The 20,059-nt window shown below is 38.3% G+C and overlaps 1 protein-coding gene across 1 annotated transcript; it reads left to right on the top strand.

The window, feature by feature from the left end:
* Window positions 1-8,412: 8,412 nt before the first annotated feature.
* On the top strand, window positions 8,413-9,905 carry LOC108043273 (fibroleukin-like). Its single transcript, XM_017121895.2, has 3 exons — window positions 8,413-8,817; window positions 9,053-9,704; window positions 9,871-9,905. Exons 1-3 carry the CDS (start codon window positions 8,413-8,415, stop codon window positions 9,903-9,905), a joined length of 1,092 nt encoding a protein of 363 aa, XP_016977384.2.
* The last annotated feature ends 10,154 nt before the right edge of the window (window positions 9,906-20,059 follow it).

Raw genomic sequence — 20,059 nt, 5'->3', positions numbered from 1 at the left:
AGAATTAATTAATGTTAAGCAGTGAAGAGTGAAGCGGCCATAAGGAAAATATTTGCGCATGTTCTGGCATAATTAAAAGGGTTTGCCAACTGTTCCACGCTGTTTTTTTTTCGGCCAAAAAACCCCAAAGAAAAAGTTAAGAAAAATATGCCTAAGCACTTTCGGTCGAGCTTTGATTTTTTGTATCAAATTAGGAATTATACTTTATAAGGTGATCGACTTGGAAGATTACCTACAAATGTGTTTGCCCTTAGTATTTCAGCCAAAGTCATAGTTACTTTTTACGAAGCATTAAAATATATCGCAAAATGTTGTTCGTACATAATTTGTTTTAACTAAGAACTGGTGAAATTTTTAAATTTTAGTTTGAATTTTAGACAGTTATATAAATTGAATACAACCATTTTTGAATTTTCTTTTTTCCTTTTTAAAATTTACTACATTTCTAAAATTCTTTTAAGAAAAACAAACTGTCTCCTACAATTGGATTGGACTCATATCCCCAAAGAGCGTGAACCCAGCGGAAAACCTGCAAGGACCAGCTCAGCTTTAACGAGTATCCTGCTGGTCCAGCGGTCGTCTGGGAGTCGCAGCCTTATGCTGAGCACTGAGTTTAACAATGGCAAACAAGTAAAACGCTATGAAATCCGCTTAAAGAGCATTTGTATGTAATGGCAAGAAAACGAGAAAAAAAAGAAGACAAAGCAACAGCATCCAGCCTGCATTGGCATGCTCGAGTTTTCCGTTTTTTGTTGTTTTTCTTACACCTCGGCATGCCTCCATTAGGGGATTTTGCATAAGTGACAAGGCCGGCAGAGGCTCCCCGACTTTTCCCGTCTTTAGCCTCCCAACTGCCCCGCCCCCATCAGCATATGTGTCTCCGTGTGAGTGGCTCGGATAAAGCCAGGATAATGCAACACACAGAGACTGGCATAAGGCGCTGGTAACACGACTCGCTTGTCAAATGCTCCCCTGCCGAGGTCGATGGACATGGCCAGATATACGGGTACACTGCGAAAAAAATGGTTTTTATAATATAAAAAATTTCCAGTTAAAAAAAATCTATGTTATTAAATATTTCCTTATGTTCTGTACAATAAAAATAGAAATTGTCATAAATAAATGTTTTATATTTCTATTGTAAACTTAATCTCTACATATATATTTATTGTGGGAACATTATGAAAGATAATCTTTTATTTATTTTTAAATAAATTAGGCAAATAAACGAAGAAACCTCTTAATTTTGCTTGTGTAAAATTGTATACGGTTTTAGTTCTGACAAAGCTCAATTGCATTAAGGCGTTGGGGAAAGTCGCCGCATCAACAGAAACTACTTTAATTGAATGGGGACAGCAGTGGAGTCTCCTTTTGCCAAAGCAACAATTGTTCGGACCGTGGACTTTGATTGGATAAATGATTAAGTAGTTTGCAATTATGGCAACTCAAACTTTTTTTGCGCTGTATCTAATAAGTTTGTGGATTTAATTGGGAAAATAGGTAGACGTTTTCTTAGGCTAGTGACAATGAAAATGAGTTGAGAAATTATAAAAGAAATGGTGGAATTATTACTTTAACCATTAAAAATAAGTATAAATTATAATTTCGAAATTACATTAATAACTTAGTTAGATAATGGGTTAATGGGTATAATAAAATTCATTGTAAGTCAAGAAAGGACAAAACCAAAGGAAGTCTTCGAAATCAATTGTAATTAGTTAGGCATATTCTCACCATATATTCCCAACCAATTTACTTAATCACAGCCCCTGGGAGTCTCCTTCTAAACGGACTGGTTTCGCTTATGTGATTACATTTACTATTAGTAAAATGGGCCGATCCGGGAAAGACGAGTTGTTATTTTTTTCACCTGGCCCAAACGCAATAAGTAGCATAGCATTGCTGTATATATTATATTGGCGGAGTAATAAACCATCAGTCAACGGCCAGAAACGTCGAGCGAATAAACAAGGGAATAAATAAATATATTGGGGGCCAGTGCCACTTTCGAGGTGTTTGCCGAGTCCTGCCGCATTGCCTCCTCCGTCGAATGTCCTGGAGCGCAGCTGATCAGAGCTAATCAATTAAGTCCCACAAAAGCAATTTATTACAATACCTTGGTGAGCGAACAGGGCGCTGTGTAATCGATGGAAAAGGTTGTTGGCCAAGCGAACATATGGTACGAATTAAACCGTGTCTAGTGCATATATTTAATCACACTACATTAAGGTTCTTTGCTCTTGGATGATAGACAATCCTTTTTGGTCAATTGCTTTTTTATGTTTATCCATTCTCGATTTTCTGATCATAAGATTTACCTCGTTTTAGGTATAATTTATGTGTATACCTACTTAAACTGAGAAACAAACTGACAATACAATAATACCAATAAAACCTGTTGATATTGAATTGGAAATTAGTTATTTCCGTAGAAAAATTAATATTTTGATATTTTCCCATTTTAGTTTACCAATATTTTTATGTAAACACTTCACTTTTCCGATAGTAAATTATCGTATTTACTGATCATTATACCTAAACAAATAAGTAATCTTTAAAGGATTAAAAGGAATAACTTTAAAATCAGAGACTTAAGGTTCAACTGGCCAATTTGGGTATCCCCTAACCCTTTGAAATAAAAGCCATTCCAGCTGGCCGCAGTCTGATGAAGACCATTGGGTTTCATGTGACCACAAAACTTTCGCTTTGGCGGCGACTGCGAGGACACAATTGCCAGTTGAAGTGCGCAACATGGCCATAAAAATTTAAAACTACAAAAATAGTCCAAGGGAGACAAGGATGGAGTGGAGGTGGAAATGCCATTAAAGCACTCGAGGATGCGGCGCGTGTGCTCCGAGATCAGCATCATTAACACTATTTTCCCTAGGCGGTGCTTCAAAATGACGACGCCAACGGGGGTTTTTCGGTGGGTTAAGCTTTAGGGGTGACGCTGCCTGGAGTTAACCCAACGATGACGCTGACAACTGGCTTCTAGTCAAGTCGAGTTTAGTTTAGTATAGCTTGCCACAATCATTACGAACACTTAAGAACCCGCCCCCAGGAAGTTTCTGCTGCTGACATGGGGCATGGGTATTTCGGGTGGGGCATTCCTGGCTGGGGAAGACACTCCAAAAATAAGGGATAGCCACAGTGGCACACAATATATATCAACGCACTTCCATACACTTGCCAGTGGTTGGTGGAAGTGCCTGGGAAGTGGTTGAGTGTTTGGCCAGAGCGACAGACATCAAGTAGTTGCCTCGTCCTGACAGTGAAGCCAAATAGAAATCCATTTAATTTTCAAATAGTGAAATGTTTACCCACGCACACGAATGGTGGGGAATGTCCTGAATGCTGGCAAAATGCTTCCACCATCACAGCAAAATTCCCATCTGTAATGGTAAATTCAGCACCCGCTCTTTTATTTATGCAAAGGTGGGTCCCATTGTTCTCATTGTTTGCCGGACATAACTTGCATTATTCCCCTGGTGTTCTGCAGAAACCAAACTCAAAAAGCAGACCCATAAAAGACAGTGGGAGGGCGTGGAAAATCATGAGGCACTCTTATCCATAAATGAATAAATGAAAGCGCAGGAGACTGGCCACTCAGTCTTAAAAAAAGGGGTAATAAGAGAGGTGTTGCATACGAGATATGGTACAAAGCGGTATTTAATATACAAAATTTAAAGAAAACCTCAGGTGAAACTCAGAAATTGAATCTTAAAAATAGAAATCTATACAATTATGTTTATGAGATGACTGAGAATGTAGTTGTTTAAGGTGTTTAATCCAATGTTGCTACTTAATAGTAATCTGAATTTTTAAAACCCTAAGCAAATGTTAATAAATTAAAAAGTCGTATATATTTGTATATCCAATTTCAATTTTTATAAGTTACAGGTTAACACCATATTTACTCGTGTATGGAAATTACCCACTTTAAAGGGCTGTCTGTTAGGTACTTTTAATCTCGAACTGGAATGGCTAATCGATTTTCATATCTGGCCCGAGCAGCTTCGTTAATTATGGGCGTTAATGCAAAGATCAGGACCCCGATTCCCCAGTCCCTGCGGGCCAACAATGTTGGCTTTCCAATTGCATTATGGACAAACCAATTTCACAGACTCAGAACAGGGGTTTATGGAGGAAAAGGGAGAGAAGGGGTGAATGAGAACGAGCTCAGTAGTTCAGGTAGTGATTGTGTGTGTGTGTGTGTGCGTGTATATTGATGTGCTTATTTTGCATAATTGACTGTAAATGGAGGCCGCCGAAGTGTGGGTGTGTGGTGCTGCTTGCGGTTGTGTAATTGGCATTCGACCTATCAGGCCGGCCACTGTGCGTATACGTAATGCTTTCGAGGCTTTAAACAACGCTAATTGCACAACGAAATGGAGAAAGTAATAAACGAAGTGAGCTACGGGGCTGAGGACGCACTTTTCGAGGGACTGTCATATCCACAAATACCGAGCACATTAGCAAACAACTTTGGGGCAAAGTACCCACAACAACAGGGCATAAAAATCATATTAATGGCCGTAGAAAAAAGGCGCCAACTGAAATGTCTGACACACTGAACTACAACATAATGGTTTTATTGAAAGAGAATTCCATTGATTGATATCAGAATGGATAATACAAAAATTTTTAAATAATATTAAGTATTTATATTTATTTAGAAGATTCAAAAATGGACAAAACTGTAATATACACAATTATTACCATTTTAAAATTTACCTTTAAGTATTTGTAAACTCAAATGTTCAGTTTCCAATGTGAAAAAGAGTTTATACAGACTGGATTTGATCCATTTCAGCATAATTTCCAAATCTAAAATCTAATCTATTGACAGTTTGAAATTCAAAGCTGTCAAATTCTGAGGGTCCTGTTGTCCGGTGTAATGTGCGTTTGCCAAAATAAACAGAAACGCATGACAAATGGAATGGTTCACATGTATGCCTAACAATTCCACTCTCGCACACACACTCACGCAATTTACACCGACACACGCCCCTTTCCACGCCCACCATCTTATCCCTAAAGGTCAGTGCTGCTGTTGTTTTTGCTCTTGGCATTTTTGGGCTTTTGGTTTTAGTGGCATTCGCTGTTGGCCGATTCTTTGCGGGTGTCAATGTCGAACAGGACATGTTGGGCGGTGGGTGGTGGGCGGTGGTCGAGGGGGGCACGCCCACATCAACACACACCCACGTACAACATACGTGTCGGACTGATTGCACATAAATTTCGGGGAGTGTGTGCTTTCTTTCGATTTTTTTTTTTGGGAGAAAAGGGCGGTATTTCCGTTAATACAACGCATTTTGTTTACAACTTTTCACTTTCTGATTTCAGCTTTCTGTTTTTATTTGCCTTTCAGCTTGCTGCTCAACATTTTCGTTGGCCAAAGCATTTTCCTATTTACGTGTTTTCTTTACGCCCTCTGCTTGTTTGTTTATTTGTTTCTTTATTTGCAGTTCCTGGAATTTATTTGTAAAGCTGTTTGGTTATTCATTTGACATTTGGCGTCAATGGATATTCGAATTGAGCCAAGTGCCAGATGAGCCCAAAGAAGTACACCAAAAAATTATTGATTGCTATATTTCTGAAGTTACGACAAGTGTATAAGTATTAACATAAAATATACATTAAATGAAGTAAGTTTATTAAATATATAGTTACAACTTTGTAGTTTTAAATAAGATAAATTTAATCTTCATGTATTCTTTAAATACTTAAAATGCTCTTTGAGTTGGGTTTTCATTTGTGGCCTGGAAATCGGCATTATTTGCGTATACTGATTTTTTCCATAAATAAATTTAACGTGAAAGGACATTTTCATTTTACAGTGCTAAAGTTTGGCAAAGCCCCAACTGGAATCAATCTTAACTGCAAACCATTAATGTCACTTAAATTGCCTTTCACACATCCACACACGCACATCAGTTTGATTTACTATTGCACAATTTTAATTACGTGGCAACGAGGCCTTAATACGTCGCATATATCAAGTGGGTACCGTATTGCAATTAATTTATGCCAAACGGCAACCGAAGTAATTGCAGCAAATTGACAAGACCGCAGGTACAGCGAGCAAATGGAGGTCCTCGGAGAGAAAGGGTGCGTTTCTGAGGGCCAGGATTTCGAGAACTCGAGTGACATTATGCATGACTTGCTGCTGGTCGAAAGCTAAGCACCCAGCAATCCATCCATATTGAAATAGAGCCAACTGGGGCACAGCCATTAGGCACCTATATCTATACCCCAGCAACTGGCTACTCTAAAGCACGTGCTCACCAACGAGAAGGGATTGCAAGGATTGCAAGGATACAGGCCACACACACACACACTGATACCCGCCCCCATACTTAGACACATGCCAAGTGCAAGGCTGCCACTCACACATCAATGTCCTGGCCGAGTTGAATTACAAATGAGCCCTTGTCGAGACTCTGCCAATGTCCTCTCCACATCGCCAGTGAGAGGCTCCTGAGGTTTATCATTGTTTGGCTATTGCCATGGAGTGCGGGAATCTCTAAATTACACAGAGAAAAAACGAATGAATGTGTTTTTTATATACCCATTTTAAATGGAATTTTAAAGAGCGTTTAAACTGAAAATCTCTGGAGATCCCTATCATACTAATCTGTTTAATTGACAGAAATGTCTATAAATAACATTAAGCAAATCAACAAAATTTACACAAAACTTATTAGACTGATAAATTAATTAATTCGTTTATATTATGAATAATAAAAATCTAATTTCGAAATTAGTTTGCCAAGAGCAATTGTGTCGTTCAAATATTGATACAAAATTTGATTAAAATGTCTTGTGTAGCAGTTCAGTCGGCTGCAGAGACTTATTGCTGGTGCCACGTAGATGGCAAAGTTCTCGACACCGACAGTGCAACATAAATATCAAATATCCGTCGCTGTTGAAAGTAAAAGTTTCCAAAGTTTCGTTGAGCTTCTTCCCTGCGCTGGTTTCTGAGCTGCATTATTGCTGCTTTTTATCTGAGCCGAAGCAGACACCGGAATTCCCATTTTCTACCCTGTGTCGCATGCATAATTAATAATATTCTGCAATATTAATCGCAGCCAGACCTTGCGCTCCCTTCGATGCAATTCTTTTGTCGGAAAATATGTCTTTTGTTTGGTAGAGAAAGGAGCAATCAATGAAAGTGTTCGGCAAGCCTGTGAATAATGCTCGCTGGGATGGTCCATGATGTAATTGTTTTAAAAATAATGTTGTATCAGGATAATTGCTCTTAAAGGAGCACCATAAATTTGATTTTACGGCAAGAGCCACAAAATCGATTCCCAAAATCGAAAGGTGGCTCAATATGGTAGTCAACCCCACCCAAAAGCCATCACTTACTTAACCATTTTTCAATAAATAAAACTCTCGAAAACAGGAAAGAACAAATTTGCATATTTATTTGACTTGTTTTTGTTGCCATTCATCGCCGTTTTGTGCACGTAACTCAAGACGGAAAAACCAAATTAAAAAGTAATTTGAAAACCTTTAAGCGCAAACGAAAGTAAATTATGCAAACATTATGGTTGAGGGTCCTGCCAAACAAAGCAACAAAAACCAAGGCGGAAAAAAACAAGAACACGTCCAGGAAGGACAGCTGGGACCCAGGGGGAAATGAAAGGGCCGGGCGTCGAAGGAAAACTTAGCCAAGGTCACATGCGACATGGTTGCCATGGTTCATTTTCTCTGACAATTTCTCCCCTTGGCCTAAATGCCATTTTATGAGATATTCGGAATTCTCATTTCACTGTCTGCTTTTTTTTGGGGTCTCGCTACAAATGACACTAATAATTTCCATTTAAATGAAGTCATGAATAAAAATCAAGTGCAAGTATTTGTTTTTCCTTCGCTGGCCATACTTATAAAGAACGGCAAATGATTTTTATATTGGGTTCACCACCTCTCGCAGTGCGGAGCTTCAAACTCAGCGGAGGGTGACTTTGAACTAGTCAGGGAAAGCATTTCAGTGGAAAATGCAAAGTATGCTGGGAAATAGATGGGAAAAATCATTGTTTTAATGCAATGAAGGGGATGCTTTGGAGGAAAAAGACGATGAGAAAGTTATAAAGTATGAAATATGAAAATAAAAAATATATTTATTTCCCGCTTTTTTTTGGTTTCTAAATGATTAAAAAAAATAAATCGCAAATAAGCGATAAGAACATTAGCTCATTTATATTTATATGCTAGTCCATACAGATGTATATAATTAGGCGATCTGGTTTCTTCCGATTTTCGGCCAACGGACCAGAGATTAGGAAGACAACGTGCCATACATACGGAAAATGAATGTTCACGGGGCTTATCAGCAATATTTTAGGCTTCGTTGTTTCTTCACTTATTCCTACATTTCAGTACACTTTTTGAATTCAATTTGAGTAGATGGAACATCTTAATATGCTGAGGCTATTATCCTATTTGCTTGGACTATTCATTTTTACAAGTGTACAAGGAGGAATTGCGTCCAATCCAAAGGATCAGTCGTTGTGCGTTCTCCAAGATGAACCAAGACAGTGTGGCTCCTTTTGCCTGGCCGCACTGAACCCGCTTTTCGACCACTCTCGCAATATCCGAAAAAGGTTGGATGAAATCGAGGCAGGGCAGAAGGATCTGCAGGCCGGACTCGATTCGAGACTCAAGCTGGCGGAAGAACAACAAATGGCGGTAAACTCCGAAATAAAGAACCAACTGCAGGAACTCATCACAAAAAAAGACTTTGTGAATTCAATTCAGGCTCTGCAGGCCAAGCTGGATGCGCGATTTGACAGAATGGAGGAATTTAGGACGGTGAGTTACTGATAGGAGACATACAGACAGACATTCAGACTGACAGACAAATAGAAATCTTAGAAATTCCATCAAAATTGCTTATCTCAGTTTATAGGTAAATTTAATGTATAAACAAGAAAGGAAAGCTAACTTGTCGACGCTGGCAATGTTATCAATAGTCAATCAATTATTATTAAAATATTGAAAACGAATGCAAGCATCATTATTTTTTATCGCCTGTTCCATATTACAGATGAAAATAACAGCCGATGCCAACGATGAACTCAAAATCCAAATAAATACTTTGAAAGACACTATAAAAGACCTGCAGAGTAAGTTAAAAATATCCGATGGTCAAACCAAAAACAAAGAAGATATATTAAATGTGAAAGAGAAGCACCTTAAAAATAGAGATGAACAAATTTCGACCCTTACGACTCAAATTGAAGCCACTGAGAAAACAAAATCAGAACTTTCTAGTCAGTTTTCTGAATTGCGGAAAACTGATGACAATTTACCTGACTCTTGTCCCAGTGACAGTCCCAATGGGATTTACCAAATAAAGCTTCGGGGTCTTAAACCCTTTGAAGTGCCATGTGCGACGTCTCCACCTGGTTGGACTGTAATTCAGAGACGCATGGACGGATCCGAGAACTTCAAAAGACAGTGGCATGATTATAAATATGGATTTGGGAATGTCAGAGGAGAATTCTTCATCGGGCTGGAAAAATTGCATCGGATGACTGAGGCAAGACCCCACGAACTCTACATTAAACTTGGGAATGTTAATGGATCCACCAGCTACGCGCAATACGATGACTTTAAGATCGGGAGCGAGGAGGAAGCCTACAAGTTGAAGACTCTAGGGAATTATTCTGGTGAAGCCGGAGACTCCCTTACATACAGTAAGAATCAAAAGTTCTCCACATTTGATCGGGATAATGACAGTCATAGATCTGCAAATTGTGCCTCTTTTTTTGGTGCATGGTGGCACAAAGAGTGTTCAGCCAGGTATACCTGTTTATTTATGCTTTTATTAAATCTTCTTACTATTATCACTTAAAATTACAGTACTCTCAATGGAGAATACTCCGAATATGGCATAGGTCAAACAGGAATTCATTGGAACTCATGGCATAACTACGACTGGTTGATATCACTGACGTTCGTTGAAATGATGATAAGGCCCAAGTCCTTATGAATCGCACTGTTGAAGTATGAAATATTTTTGAATATTAAAACTAAAATAAAAAAGAAAGAAAAGCTAACTTCTTATAATACCCTCTGCAAGGGTATTATAAGGTATTTAATAAATGGTCTGCTTAGAGTACAAAAATATGGTTGTGGATGCAACAACATTATTAAGAAATTTCCATGGCTAGTAGTAGTTTTAATATTACTTCTAGTTGAAAACTTTGTGAGCAAAAAGATTAATCACTATACAATTAGAATGGTTTAGTAAATATCCTAAAACAAGCTATCAAATATATGTAGTTCAAGTTTCCTATTAAGACTTCACTTCAATTTAACTGAATGCCCTTTTAGCAGTACTAAAATCCGAGTTCCATGGCCTATAGTAATTGAGAGGAAATACATATATCCTCATTTGACTCCTGCCTGATCAAGAACGCATCGCTCCTGGCAGGAAAAGAAATTAGAAATGCAAATGCAATGCATATTGAAAGGCGTTTCTAACGATAACAGGCATTTCCCACAAGGCGCTTTCTGCTAAATGAAAGCAAAGCATACTGTCGATGTTGTTTCACAGATATGCAATCAGGAGAAACGGCAGCAGTTAGAGTCCTGAAAGTCCTGAAAGGAGTCTGTTCCGACAAAATCAAGCAAAGCCGGAGAAAAGCCACCGGGGGGCAGGTTCGTGTGGCAACATACATCAAGAAACAGTTGCAGAGGTAACCCAAAATGTGTCAACATCGAGGTGGGTTGTGCGAGGAGGTGCCATTGTGAGCCTGAGGCTGCGATCTGAATTTAAATATGCAACTAAATATTTCCATAAACTTGACAACGTTGGAAATCTATTAACACGTTTAGACACTTGCAGGCAGAAATTGCCTTGGCAAAATCTGGATTTAAGAGGAGGGAAAGTGCTGAGGGTACATCGACAACTAAATGTCAATTTATTTTACATCAAACAAGAGACAGAAGACAACATGCTAGAAGATGTAGAAGGACCTACATCCCTTGGCATCCTTGCCAACTTTTCACCCAAGTTTTGGCTTTCAATTTTGCAAATGAGGTGACAGGAGACATGTGCAAAAGTTTTTGTGATAACACCCAGCCAAGATTCACAGGTGTGTGTGTGTGTGAGTGCGATTCCCTCTATGTTGTTTACAAGTTAACTGATTTACGTTCGTGATTTCGGTTTGGGAAACTTTTCATTTAAACACGTATCTACCCAAAACAAAGGAAGATGACGCAACTTTGTCTTTGGCAGAAAAGGCGAGGCTTAACTCAAATAGTGCAAAACAAATTGTGGCTTGTCTGGCTTTCCCAGCACTCAAATGATGGCAATTGTTTGTGAGTAGGCCAATTTCTCCTTTCGCTTACAATTTGGCTTGTATTTGCTCGAGGAAATAAATTGAGCCTTACGCATTTAATATTTGATTTGAGGTTTGAAATAAAATTTTGCTTTATTACTTTCTTATGAAATAGTTTTACAGTGCAAATACTCTGATATTTTATTCAATGCCTCCCAACAATGTAATTTCAATAAGCCGCTTTTGGTTTTAAACAAAAAAATATGATTTTATGAGCGTTTGGCCCCTCTTGTATAAATATAATTCCATTTTCTTCTTAGAACAAATTAAAAGGGAACAGAAGAGCCTGATTTGGTTTTTATTATCACATTTTAATTTTCTGTTAAATACAACAAAATACTGCTTACTATATTTTGTGTTAAATAAAATTCTGCTTTTAAAATTAAAATAAATTCTTACTACTATAAACCATGTATATATATAAGACAAAAAAAAATGTATTATCTTTCATTTATAAGTTATGAAGATACAAATTCTGCAAAGCCTACAAAATATTCATAAAAAACGTAAAGCACTTGATACCTTCTCTTTAAATTGCAATGCCAATAAGTAAATACCTTTTATAAGTAAAGCTGAGGAATTAATTCACTACCTTAAGTCCCTCACATGTATCGTGTGACATATATTATATTATATTATGTATTACTTTGGGTCCTTGCCGTCAAGGAATTTTCTTAGAAATTGACTTGGTTACCCATCCTGCCCGCCCAACACGTTAATCCAATTGAAAAGGATCCAATTAGTATCGCAGACAGCCTGCATCCTGAGCCTCACATCCGAGAGTCTGTTCTAATTCCATTACGGCGAAAAAAAGTGCAATATTTTTTGCCACCCCACCTTTGTTGGCATTATCCGCAGCTCGAGCCCCAAAACACTTGGCCAAGGTTGCGGGGTCCAACTACTTTCGCCTAATAACCATCAACAGCCTAATGTGCAAAGGCAAAATGCGAAGGCATTGGCAGCATCAAAGTGTAGCTGGCGCACTTAACATAATGGACAAAGCCAGAATCGAGACTCGGCCAAAAACTGGTCGAAAAACTTGGCTCTCTTAGGCACAAAAATAAAGAGAGAGTGCCGCGAAAAGTTAAGAGAGAAAGTAGAAAAAGCTCCTTTTCAAACTATATGCAACAGGCCGTCGTCGCTTGGCGAATGACAAATTTGTTTTGATTCCAACCAAAAAAGGGAAAGTTTCTTCTTTTCTAATTCTAAAAATAGTGGCAAAACAAAAGACAACTGAAATTAACTTTAATGCGACAACAATTCAGAACACAAATTTACGGTAATTGCGGCAATTACATTTCGCAAATGATGCTGCAAACACAGCCGAGATTGTTGAAATTCCACGGGACACTTCCTCCCCAGCAAATAGTTTACGGATATTCCTCCTCCAGTCTCGTAAAAGCAAATTGAAGCCATAGACTGGAGAAAATCTTGCTTGCCATTACATTTGGTTGGCTGCTTGCTGCCTTCTGCCAAGATTTTGCCTCCTAGCCGTTTTATAAATTTCAATTTCTGAAATGCTTAGCATACTTCGGGGAGCTGTACAACGCATAGTTCACACTGCGAAGGAACATAAACGTAACGAACGCGATAAGTCCAACACAGTAATCGTAATCAGTGACATTACCTTGGGCTTGTCTTTGACATGGGGCGGGAACAGGATTTGGACTGGGAAACGAGAGGGTGAGGAATGAGCCGCGTAATAAGATTGGACTGGGAGCGTCCTCCTGTACTAATTAGCTGCAAGGTAGCAAAGAGCATGATAGGATAATGGAGGGGTTAGGAACTAGGTGAAAATTGTTTCAATAATACAATAACTGTGTATTTATATCATGTTTTTAAATAAGACAAGTCAGTTGTATTTTAATATCAAGCCCACGGGAATTTAGTATTATATTTGACGTAGATCTACGGAAATCCATTACCAGCTTAACTATTAGTTTACTTTTATGTGATAGCTTGCAGTGTCCTTAAATACTATATATTAACTTTAACTAATTTACGGTTATTTAAAATTTTCAATAAGTCACTATTTCCAGGATATTCAATAGCTCCACATCACATCCTGCTATATTTATTTTGGCTTTGCTTGCTTATGGAGAAAACCATGCTCATGATTATCATTAGCAAACGCTGGCAAATTCAATTAACGTTTTCAATTCGCTATTTCCCACTCTCTCTCTCTCTCTGTCTCTTTAATCCGTATATCCTTCTCTGTTTTACATATTACTGAAATATAACTCAACTTGTGCGTGACATTTTTATTGCTTATACGCAACGTTGTGCATGCAAATATTTCCACCACTATGAATATTCAATAGGGCACATTGACTTTCGCTAATTGTTCAAATGGGGAGGCGTTGCAGAACGGGATGGCCACACCTCCTTCCATGTTCATAATAAAGTCACAATCGTTTCTATTAATTTTGCGCTATCGCAGATCAATTTTAATTGACGTAGGTATATGTATGAATTGCGCATACGTCACGTGGAACCGCCAATTACCGAAATTGCAATTGGGATTTATTTTATAAACGAATACGAATAAAGCGCAACAAAATACAAAAAAAACTACAATAAAATTGCTGGATGTTATAATTTGATTTTATTACGTAACCAAAATATAGCTGTCAAAGCGTTTGTTTTTGTTTATTTTATAGTTATTTTCTCGGTTTGTTTTCACTTTTTTGCCATTTTTTTGTTTTGCGGTTTTGCTGTGCAAATTGTCAAACCACAGCAATTTATCAGCAATCCCGACAATTGTATTATTAATGGCAGGCGCTTAGAGGCCACACATTCTGTGGACAACGGTCTGGCTGCGCTCCTGGCTCCCGGAATCAAAATAATTCCCAGGGTCCTTCGTGCGGTTGTGTAGCTTGCTGCTTTAAGGGCTTAGCAGTTGTTCGCCCTGCCATCCCATCCCCTGCAATCCACCCTTCCACAACGCCACAACAATAAACCAATTTAAAGAAACCTTATGTAAACAGTTTTATAATGGATTATATATGTATACGTGTGCTAGCTCTCCCACTGTGTGTGTGTGTGTGTTCGTATGTATGTGTCCTTATTGGCACAGGAGCAGAAGCAATCAGAGGGCTAGCCTCCAACTGGACAGGAAATGAATGAAACAGTGGGAGCGACTTTTACCCAAGGACTTATTTGACCAGAGCAAAGCCAAGTCCTCTCTTAATGGCAATATACTAGAGTGTCCTCGAATTGAAGAAGATACGTATCTCTTCACAAGATAACATTTTATTATTAAGCCAATTAAAAGTGTAGTTGCTAGAATGCCTAAACGTAATGAAATAATCCAGTTAAATACATTCTTTAATTCCAAATTTTAAATGTAGAAAACAATCCGGATTGTTATAGTATCAAAGTTTAAAAAATTGTATCTAAGATATTTAACTTACCTGTCTGAACAACAATTCAGCATAAGGTATAATTAAATAAATACCAGAAATAGGTAACAAAATGTTTAAGAGTCAAAACCTTTTGAATCGATGATTTAAATCTACATCACAAGCACCAGTTCAACTCCAGTCCCATATATCGAAACCCACATCTTTGCATACATCATCCTTAAGCCCTTTGCAATTCCAGCTTATTTAAGAGTGTCTCACAATGAATTTTCATTTGAAAGACTTTGTGGCCAAACATTTTGTTAACCACAAAATCTAATCTGTTGCCATGGTAAGTAATACCGGGATGTAACTGGGCCAAGGAAAGACACACGAGGGGTAAAATGAGAGAGCCAACCGCTGGCTGGCTGGGCGACATGGGAAAATGTTTGCAATGCCATTTGTTTGTCATGCACAATGGCTGCAGAAATGAGCTGAGCTCCACTGAACTGCACCGCCCCCGAACTGAAAAGCGTGGGTGTCTGCCATATATGCATCGCAAATGGAATGGCGGAATCAAACACACATCATCCTACAAATGGAACCACAGCCGTTCTGCTGTTTGCCCGCATCCAGTAGCCGGCATGCAGGATCAGGATCCGCCATTCTGCATCCTACGTCTGCATCCTCCATTCAAACTTCCTCCATCCAACAACGGGCTGCATCTCGGGCATCTCTGATGGAATAAACTGCTGCACAATTTGCTCTGCGGTCAGTTGCAAGCAGAAGCGTGCCTCTACCTCTACTTTCAACCCATTTTTATACTCAGAAAAAATGCGGAATGACTCGCAACTCTGGTGGGATGCAACATAATAAAATAGAAGCATTTTATTTAACACTTTTTTCTTTGTTTGAGATGTCCCTGGAAACTCTAGAGATGTTTGTAAAGTATGGTTGGAAAAATTGCTTTGTTTAGTCTAGGGCTTTGTACATCGTTTTTATACTATATTTGTAAAGAACAAATAAGTAGTGTATATTTTTAAACTAAGTACTACACATTCTTCTGAGTGCACCCACAATTGGCTGGCATTGTCAACTAGGCGCCACATGCCGCACTCGCTCGCACTCACGTTGGTTGGGTCATGGAATTTGCATGCGTTACACGCTCCGAGAATGCGGCATGATGATGGGTCAGTTAAGCTGGGAACGAGGAGCATGGCAGGTTGGACCAAGTTAAAGGCCACACAAATATGAATTCAAACAAATTAATGACGGCAAACTCTTTTGCCCCTGCTGATGCTCTCCAGATGGTGCAACTTTTTGTTGCATGCTTGCAGGGGACGTCTGGAGGATTGGAGCACTTAAGTTGCAGTTGCAAAGTATCCTGACTGCCCCATGCTGCTCACAATTGTTATTTCAATTTAAGAGATTGGCCCCAAGTGGCCAGCACGAAGACAGCAATTTCCACTTAAAGCTCTCACAAATTTTGAAAACTCTTGTTTATTTAAAATGGTATTATATTTTATGAAAATGTGATATGCATGTGTTGCATGTGTGTACGATACAAATTTCTATTATTAGACGATTATTTCACTATTTTTTTTTCTTATTTCTCCAAAATAAGACGGACAGCAATAAAGTTCAACATATGACCATTATTGCCCAGAGTATTGAATAAAAACCAAAACTCGAGGGATTGTTTAAAGCATTTTGAGATAAAATACATATTTTTTAAGAGGTTTTTGTTGTAACTCTGGCAAAAGAAGACGCACAGCCAAATGAAAGACTGTTTTGTGCAGTTGAGTACCTATACAATTAATTCCATGTTGATTTGGAAAAAAAAATTTTTTGACCGATTTTTGCATTTTTTATAAGGGGTAACATCGTATTTTTTCGCGAAAATTGGCCCAAAATAAAATTTGTTATCTAAGAAAACCAATGGATTGGAAATTTTGTAACGAATTGAACGAGGTATGACATTCTAAGATCTGACAATTATTTCTAAGAGTTTTGATCAAAAAACCGAATAATCGAGCTGTCAAGAATGACTGTTTTGTCCAGCTGAGAACCTATACAATTCGATATTTATATCTTTAATTCCTTTTGAAAATTTGTCCAATATGAAATTTTTAAGCTGTGAATGCCAATCGATTGGAAATTTAATAAGAAATTCAATGAGGCATTTCATTCCAACATTTGAAAATTATTCAGCACGTTTTTCATAAAAAAAATCGACTGACTCTCTTTCTGTTGTTTTTGGAAATCATAATAAACGAGTTTTATAAAGATGGCAGCACCACCTAAAGTGCCTTAAAGTCCATATAGTATTTAACCAGCTTAGCTTTGTATTCCTCGGGAGTATAAACATGAGAGCTTGTGTAAAAATGATGTCTAGCATTGGCGAGGACATTGACTGTCGGCCTCACGCGCTCAGGCTCAAACACATTCAAATCACGCATACGCCGCGTGTGCATTGCATATTAGGAAAGCTGTCAACGCGCTGTCATGCTTGTCTATCCATCCATCCAGTGAGTGCTTTTCGTTTTTCCTTTCTTGGAACTCATACATAATTATGCATTCGCTGCGGGCAAATCAATTAAACCGAACACCGCGTGGAAATTGATGGTTGAATCGTTGAAAAAATCCATATCCCCACCGCCTTCCGATTTGATTAAATATTCTCTGGCTAAGCAGATTCTGCTGGGATAAACTCTTACACGCACTTTTGTTGGCCCCCTGAGATTCCACCACTTTTCGTACACTGTTGGTTTTGATCTGGAGCGGATTCGTTAAACGAATTCGTTCTTTTTTTTCGCCGCCATTTGTTTGCAGCATATGCAACGAGGATGTCGTCTTTGTTCGGCCACGTTCTTAGGTAGCAACTGCTGCAGCCGTTTCAAGTGATTTCCGCTCCGAAATCCGAAATCCGTCGCAAGCGGCGCCTTTTTCACATACCAATGAGGCTGAAGGCACCGGATTGTGTTCGGAATTGTCTGTTCACTAGGCCATCTCCTGTCACTTCGGCTTTCACGCAATGCGCATTTTAAACAAAATTTAAAGAGACTCCCTGACGGTGGCTGATAGATTATGAAAATCCGCTGAGTGGTTGTCAAGTGAGAATGACTTGAATGTCAAGGAGAATATATAAGAGATATCCTTTTTTTAAGGATTTGTTGAAATTTTCTTTAATTCATTTTGATAAGAGGATTAAAATCAAAATTTTCAATTTTTTATCAAACTTATATAGGACAAAATAAAAACATTTATAAAATATTTCAGTTTAAATGTAAGACTTTTCTATAGTTAAACAGATTTGAATACCAAGTCACCATTTAAATTCAAGACTTTTGCAAAGTAAGTTGTTAAGAAAAAAAATATTTTGGAATTGAATTTATAATTTAATGAAAACGAAGAACAAGTATAAATGTTCTTTAGACACATTAAATGGACTTTGAAAAAGTATCAACAACATTTTTCAGGCAAATATTAAACAGCTTGCATGGTTTAAATGGTTTTCGATTTTCTTAAGCATGCTTTAAAGCTTCTTTTCATATTTCCCTTAGATGACTCAGTCTCGTGCTAAACCCATTATATATATCAGCAAGTCCCCGCAGCAGGACAATCACAGCAATCAGGCTCAGATTCGCTCCTTCAACTTGATATGTGGCCCTGGCACATCCGACCGCTTTTCCGACCCTTTCCCGGTCACCCAACAGATTGCCACAAAAAACGGAAGGAAAGCAACAATTTTCCAATGCTGCTGCTCGACTTTGCCTCAATTAATTTGCGCTTTATGTTTAATATGGGCCACTTTTTGCCTTTTTGCTTACGGCCCTGTTAAATTTACATAGAACGGCACATAAGCGATTGCATGTGTGTTTCTGGGCAGAGGCAATAAATCATGACTGGGGGCGAAAAACGTGGCGGGTAGGTGGAATCTGGAACCTGGAACCTGAATCCCGGCGACATACAATATTTTCACTAATGAAGTCATTTCACAGTTCGATGCCATAGGAAAATGTATCTTTATATCTTCATCTTTGCCGGCCACGCGCTCCGAGGAGAACGGATGGCGGATCCCTTGACTTCGTGTCTTATTGGCAAATCTGATTTAGTCACGTTTCCGATGCCTTTATCGTGATTACTTTTTGCCATCTTTTCTCCCAACCTTCTCGTTGCTCATCCCTTTGGCGGCAAACATTTTTCTATAAGGGAAATTTGTTCCATTTAAGTTGGCAGTATCGTGTTGCATTTATCTCCCCAAACCCCCACCCACATGCAGCATTATTAATTAAAGCCAGTCAGCTGCAGTCCTGGCCAGCTGCTTAACCCGAGGCAGATGCGTAATGCGCACTGGATTTTTGCAACATTCTCCGCAGACACCCACAAAACTCTTTATGCATAGGTATAATGAAAAACAAAAAAAAAGTGGAATGCTGACAACCATTTTTTTCCTGTGAGTCCTTTTGGAGGAATGTGGAAAGGTGCCAGAGGGTGCGGCATTTTTTTATGCACATGCAGATGATGAGCACATGATGCCCACCCACATCTGGGAACAGATGACGATGCTGTGGCATATTTTAGTTGCTTTGTTGGCTGAACCGGAATAACCTCCATCCCATTGCCCCCCTTCGTTGCGGATGAGCCATAAAAGCATGAAGCATATTTATATAGCGCATAAATGTCATCATGCCATGCGGCATTTCCGCTCTTCACTCTCCTTCACGGTTTCTTTTTCTGGTATTTGTTTCCCCTGCTCAATACTTTGGGTGGATTTGACTTGTTTTAACAATATATATATAAGCCCAAGTGACTTATGTATTCATATTGAACAAGCCAATTGACAAATAAAGTGAGCAATTTAATTTTAAAAGTACATTTTGAACTTTGTTTTAAAATATATTCTATTGCTTCAGTAGTTTGTATAAAAACTTTAAGGGAAATGAAAAGGAAAGTAAGTATTTTGTTTTTAAAACTTCTTAGTTATATGTTCTTTTCCAATTAACTTATTTTATTTTATTTTTTCAACTCATGGCTATATTCCCAGGAATTCCCTGCAGACTAAAATTTAAATAGGTTTCTGAAAAAACTTGTTGCCATATATTTTTCTGGCTATAAACTAAATAGTAATTATAATTTCAATTTGGTTACGTTGAACTGAGGGGGCCCTGATGCAGTTGCTGTTTGCTATTGTTTTTTTATTGCTTGGAAAATATTAATTAACTTTTCATTTTGCGCATTATTAACTGAGTTTGACTAGAAAGTTATGGTGAGGGATGGCAGCGAAGAAGAAAAACCATTTCTGCAGTTATGCTCAACCTCCGATATTTTTCATAAACTTTGTTGGCTCAACTTTAATGAACC

Source organism: Drosophila rhopaloa, unplaced genomic scaffold (genome assembly GCF_018152115.1).
Source record: "Drosophila rhopaloa isolate 14029-0021.01 unplaced genomic scaffold, ASM1815211v1 contig_163, whole genome shotgun sequence".
In the NCBI taxonomy this organism is placed as follows: Eukaryota; Metazoa; Arthropoda; class Insecta; order Diptera; family Drosophilidae; genus Drosophila; species Drosophila rhopaloa.
Note: the sequence above shows the minus strand (reverse complement) of the source record. Positions and strands in the feature narration are given on the sequence as shown.

Excerpts from the sequence above, each read along its gene's own strand:
- LOC108043273 (XM_017121895.2), top strand. The coding sequence starts at position 8,413 with ATGGAACATCTTAATATGCTGAGGCTATTATCCTATTTGCTTGGACTA. Across the intron at positions 8,818-9,052 it reads GAATGGAGGAATTTAGGACG|ATGAAAATAACAGCCGATGC; the intron begins GTGAGTTACTGA and ends TCCATATTACAG. Across the intron at positions 9,705-9,870 it reads CGGAGACTCCCTTACATACA|TACTCTCAATGGAGAATACT; the intron begins GTAAGAATCAAA and ends TTAAAATTACAG.